This window comes from Chiloscyllium plagiosum, chromosome 47, assembly GCF_004010195.1.
Source record: "Chiloscyllium plagiosum isolate BGI_BamShark_2017 chromosome 47, ASM401019v2, whole genome shotgun sequence".
In the NCBI taxonomy this organism is placed as follows: Eukaryota; Metazoa; Chordata; class Chondrichthyes; order Orectolobiformes; family Hemiscylliidae; genus Chiloscyllium; species Chiloscyllium plagiosum.
In genome coordinates, this window is record NC_057756.1 from 8712402 (window position 1) to 8718335 (window position 5934).

At 53.6% G+C, this 5934-nt stretch overlaps 1 protein-coding gene across 4 annotated transcripts in view; it reads right to left on the bottom strand.

Annotated features, from left to right (window-relative positions):
* The window catches only part of LOC122544201 (protein BTG3-like), a 9555-nt gene that overhangs the window by 2374 nt on the left and 1247 nt on the right, over window positions 1–5934 (bottom strand). For all 4 annotated transcript variants that reach the window (XM_043683257.1, XM_043683255.1, XM_043683256.1 and 1 more), the window contains exons 2-4: window positions 2796–2976; window positions 1202–1339; window positions 319–514 (exon numbers count right to left, since the gene is read on the bottom strand). In XM_043683257.1, the coding sequence (XP_043539192.1) occupies window positions 319–514; window positions 1202–1339; window positions 2796–2968 (507 nt within the window). In that variant the 5' untranslated portion in view covers window positions 2969–2976. The remainder of the gene's footprint in view (window positions 1–318; window positions 515–1201; window positions 1340–2795; window positions 2977–5934) is intronic.

Consider the following 5934-nt stretch of genomic DNA (forward strand, 5'->3'; position numbering starts at 1 on the left):
GATAGGGAGGGGGTTTGGGGCTGGAGGATGTGACAGAGAGGTGGAGGAGTGTAGGGGGGACAGAGGGGGTGACAGACAGTCAGGGAGGGGTGTGGAGTGGGTAGCCTTTCGGTGTGAGGTGGGATGTGTGAAGCTGGGTTTGTGTTGGAATGTCCCACGTGACGTCCCTGACACTGGGTACCTCCCCTGAAAAATGTGTTGCTGGAAAAGCGCAGCAGGTCAGGCAGCATCAAAGGAGCAGGAGAATCGAAGTTTCGGGCATAAGCCCTTCCTTCAGGAATGGGTACCTCCTCCCTCCGCGCCCCCCATTCCCTTTACCTTGGTGGCAGCCTCTGCTGTCGTATTGATTGGTTGCTCTTTGATGTGGTCCTCCTCATCCGAGGATGTGTCGGTGTGGTAGTCGGACGTACTGCACTCGGAACTCCCAGCTTCGTGCTCAGAGTCTAAAGACGACACTCTCCTGGATTCCTGCTTAAACTGGGCCACGGTGAAGGGCTGACAGCTCTCTCCAGACCTGCAGGGATTCAGAATTACACAGTCCCTTAGCTCCAGGCTCTGTCCCTAACCACACACCTTCCTTACCCCAGCTACAGCTTCCACAGACACAGGGGAAGGCCATTCAGCCCTCTTAGCCTGTGCTGGTTCTGTCAAAGAGCTCCCCACTTCACCCCCTTGTGAATATTCCCCCTTCCAGTGGAACCTGTTCCCTTCCAGGCAGTGTCCCTCTGCTGTCGTATTGATTGGTTGCTCTTTGATGTGGTCCTCCTCATCCGAGGATGTGTCGGTGTGGTAGTCGGACGTACTACCACAACAACAACTGGCACCCTCCAAATACACATTCTCCCTGTGGCTCATTTCCTGATTCTCTCCAACCCGGTGTCCCTCCAGTGACTGACCCTCCTGTCCCCAGAGATGGTGTCTCTGCCTGATCGAAACCGCCACCCCACCCTGGGGGATTCAGTCTCCTCCTTAACCTTCCCAGCTCCCTATCCCTCACCCCGAGAGGGTATGAGTCAGTGGCTGAGGGCTGGAGATTGTGGGGAAGCAGGAAAGGGGAGGGTTATCCGAATCAGCCACAATCTCACTGAATGCTGGAGCAGACTCAATGGGCTGAATGGCCTGTTGCTGTTCCCAAATCGTGTTGCCCAGAGTGGGACTCTGGGCTGAGTTGCTCTGCCCCAGCCCTAGGCTGGCTTCTCACCTGCAGCACACCTCGCTGGGGTCGATCCACAACGTGATCTCCTTGGGGAGTCTCAGCTGGTTATACTCCAGGCCACAGTCTTCACAAGCAAGCAGCAACGATGGGTCGGTTTTCTGTTTCTTGTTAATCCGAATGCACCTGCCCAGAGACAGAGGGGAACACAATCAAGAAATACCAAGGATGCCATGGGAAATCTGCTCAGTCTGTTTCCAAATTCATAGGAACTCCTACTGTCCCATCACCCCACACACCCCCTCCGGCCCCTTAACCCCTCCCTATTTCTGTCACCCCCTCCAGCCCCTATACCTCCTCCCTATTTCTATAACCCCCTCCGGCCCCTACGCCCCCTCCCTATCTCTGGCCTCTCGTGCTTGCCGAATTCCCATCGCACCTTCGGCTGCTGTACCCTAAAATGCCTGGAGGTCCCCCGAATTTGCCCCTAAACCTCTCCACCATCTCTCATCCTCCTCTCTAAATATGTCCCTTAAAAGCTGAGCTCCTTTGCTTGATCAGGCTCTTGGGTGATGACCTCGTGAGGTTTGAGGAACAAGTTCTGGCTCCCATAGAGCACGAAGACAGTTTTGCGGCAACGCCAAAGGCGCTAGAGAAATGCAGGCCATTGTTGTTTGAGCTGTTGCTTGTATTGAAGGGTTCTGGCCACCGGATGGCGCCAGAACTGAGCGCATCGGTTTGAACCTTGAGAAACACCGCCCTCAGATGGGCAGAGTCCGCCATTGCAGGGGGACCTTGGCTCAATACTGGCAGCTCAAAAACCTGCATTTCTCTAGCGCCTTTCGCTGCCTCAGTACGTCCCAGAGCGCTTACGTTAAGTATAACGGAGAAAAAGCAGCCAATTTATTCACAGCAAGCTCCCACAGCGTTATTACGACTGAGGTCTTGTTTCTGTGTAAAGTTTTTGTTGAGATAAATACCCGTCCCAGGACATGGGGAGGTGGGTTGGTGGGGGACTGCACCGACCGCCCTCCTCCGAGGGCCTGTGGGTTCTATGCCACCCACCTGAGGTGGTAAATGGAAGTTTGAATTTAATGTCTAACCTGAAAGATGCCCCAGTCTCCCCACAATAGTACCCGCCTGGCCCCCCTTTCCCCAAATTCTGACAGGACTAGACAGGGTAAGCGCAGGAAGAATGTTCCCAGTTACTGGAGAGTCCTGAATCCGGAATCATGGTCTAAGGATACAGGCTGGGACTGAGATGAGGAATAACGTCTTCTCCCAGCGAGTGTGGAATTCTCTGCCCTAGAAAGGTTTGAGAAAGAATTAGAGAAAGTTCTTAGGGCTAAAGGGATCGAAGGGTGTGGGGGGAGACATGGGATTGAGGGACTGAGCTGAGTGATCAGATTGAATGTTGGAGCAGGGTTGAGGGGCTGAATGGCCTCCTCCTATTTCCTGTGTTTCAATGGCTCCTTCCCACTGACGGTCCCTCCCTGTAATAACTGCACAGAGATAGAGAGAAGGAGGATGTGGGTGAGGATGAAGAGAGGAGCAGGGAACACCAGCAGGGAGCAGAGGGGCCGAACGGCCTGACCCTGTGCTGTCCCATCTGAGATGCCGGGCAGAGGTGGTGATTGGTTACCTGTACGCTTGGCCCTTGCTGGGATTGGTTGGGTACCAGTGGCCCTGGTATTTCTGGCGCAGCACAGTGGTCAGTCTCTCCCCAAACTCCTTGACCTTGTCCTGGGCCAGGTCACTCCGCCGGATCACCAGGCTGACCAGAAAGATCACAGCGGCTCTGATCTCCTCCTCCATCCTCCGACCTAGGGACCCGAGAGAGGGGGAAAGAGGGTCAAAATCAACTGCTACTACGGGACAGATCGGACAGGCTACCACAGATATCCAGCTGCCTCCCTTTTAGAAACATAAGGCACAGGCCATTCAGCCCATCTAGCCTGCTCCACCATTCAACCTGATCCCTTCCCCACTTCCTCCCCCATTGATCCCTTTAGCCCTGAGAACGATATCCAACTCCTTCTCAAACATTGGCCTGAACCACTTTCTGTGTCAGAGACTTCCACAGGCTCCCCCCCACTCTCTGAGCAGAGATGACATGTCTCCTGCTCTCATTCCTACCCTGTATCCTTAAACTATGACCCCCGCCCCCTTCCCCCAGTTCCACCCACCCCCTGGTCATCAGGAATGTCCTTGCCTGTGGTTACCCTGTCTAATCCTGTTGGAATTTTACAAATTTCTGGAAGATTGCCCTCAGTCTTCTAAACCCCAGGGAATATATTCCTAACCGTTTCAGTCTCCCTTCATCCTGCCATCCCAGGATGGAGCCCTGGGAAACCTGCAGTCTCTCCATCACCAGACGATCCTTCCTCAAACTGCACACACACAATCCTCCAGGGGTGGTCTCACCAAGGCTCCTGCACAATCTGCTTGCAAATTGAGAATGATGAGGACCACTGAGCTATTGGACTACAGCAGGCATCACCACCTGACAGGCTCATTACGTTGCATCTACACTCCACCTGTTTAAGCCCCTAGTGGATGGCAGCCTGTGCGCAGTTCTGGTCTCTGTACTATCGAAAGTATAACTGCAGGAGGCACCTGAGAGGACGCACAGGACTTTTAGCAGGGAATTTCGACAGAAATGTCAGAGTTGACCAATCAAGAAAGGGTTGACACTCTGGGAATCTCCCCTCCTGAAGACCGAATGCTAATGGGTTCCCTCGCTGAGAAGACCAATTTCCGCGTGGGGCAGGGAGACCAGAACGAGGGGACATTAATAGAAAACAATCCCATATCAATCCAATGGGGAATTCGGGAGAAGTCCCGGGGGGAGGGAAAGAGTATGTGAGATGTGCTCCCACAGGGAGTGGGGAATGTGGGACTCGCTCCCACGGGGGGTGGGGGGAAAGAGAGAACGTGGGGCTCACTCTCCCACAGGGAGTTGGGATACTGTGGGACTAACTCCCACAAGGCCATTCGATATGGGAGCAGAATGAGGCCATTTGGCCCATTGATTCTGCTCCGCCATTCCATCCAGGCTGATGTGATTCCCAACCCCATTCTCCTGCCTTCTCCCCATGACCCTTAGTCCCCCCCCCACTTACTGATCAAGAACCCAGCTCAACTCGGTCTTAAACACACGCAGTGACTTGGCCTCCATAGCCCTCTGTAGCGATGAGTCCCACCGATTCCCCAACTTCCATTCTATAGGGTCGGCCCTTCACTCTGAGGCTGTGCCCTCAGGTCCCAGTCCCTCCTACTCATCTTCTCCACATCCACTCCATCCACGTCTCCCAGTATTAGAGTCATAGAGATGTACAGCACAGAAACAGACCCTTCAGTCCAACCCGTCCATGCCGACCAGATATCCCAACCCAATCTAGTCCCACCTGCCAGCACCCGGCCCATATCCCTCCAAACCCTTCCTATTCATATACCCATCCAAATGCCTCTTAAATGTTGCAATTGTACCAGCCTCCACCACATCCTCTGGCAGCTCATTCCATACACACACCACCCTCTGGGTGAAAAAGTTGCCCCTTAGGTCTCTTTTATATCTTTCCCCTCTCACCCTAAACCTATGCCCCTCTAGTTCTGGACTCCCCGACCCCAGGGAAAATACTTTGTCTATTTATCCTATCCATGCCCCTCATAATTTTATAAACCTCTAAGGTCACCCCTTAGCCTCCGACGCTCCAGGGAAAACAGCCCCAGCCTGTTCAACCTCTCCATATATATTCTGTAAGTCTTAATTGGATTCCCCCTTATCCTTATAAACGTTACCAGGGTTGGCATGGTGGCCCAGTGGTTAGCACTGCTGCCTCACAGCGCCAGGGACCTGGGTTCGATTCCAGCCTCGGGTGACTGTCTGTGTGGAGTTTGCACATTCTCCCCGTGTCTGCATAGATTTCCCCTGGTTTCCTCCCACATTCCAAAGATGTGCAGGTTAGGGTGGATTGGCCATCTTAAATCACCCCATAGTGTTCAGGGATTGGGTGCATTAGGCAGGGATAAACGTAGGGTAAGGAGACGGGTCTGGACGGGGTATCTTCAGAGGGTCAGTGTGGACTTGTTGGGCCGAAGGGCCTGTTTCCACACTGTCGGGATTCTGTGATACAGAGTCCTGTGCTGATCCCAGGGATGAAGGGAGCATTCTCATGAACCGACTGTGGACCCTCTCCAACGCCCCCAGGTGCTCCCTTAGATACAGGGCCCCAACACTGCTCACAATACCCCAAACACAGTCTGACCAGAAGCTTCTACACCCTCAGCAGTATATCCCTCTCTCTGAACACATGGAGCCCCTTAGTCAGCTCTCAGTGGGTCAGGCGTTTATTTTACAGGCTCACGCTCAAGGCTAGAGTCATAGAGGCCCTTCGGCCCAATGTGTTCATGCTGGCTATCGAGAAACGACCTACTTGAATCCCATTTCCCAGCCCTACAGCCTGTCAATGGGCAACAGAGGACCCTGAGACCACTGGTTGGAAATGTAGAAAAACAGTACGCCATTCGGCCCATCAATCCTCCTCCACCATTCAACTTGATCATCCAGCATAGTCTCCCTTTGATCCCATTAACCCGAAAAACTAAATCTTGGAAACACCCAACATTTGGGTCTTGATTGCTCTGGGGCAGAGAGTCCCTCAGACCCCCCCCACTCTCTGGGTGAAGTTGTTTCTCCTCAGTCCTACCCCTTATCCTTAGACTGTCCCTCCTTCAGTGTAGCCCCCTCCACCCTCACCCCCCTGCCCCGTGTCCCTCCC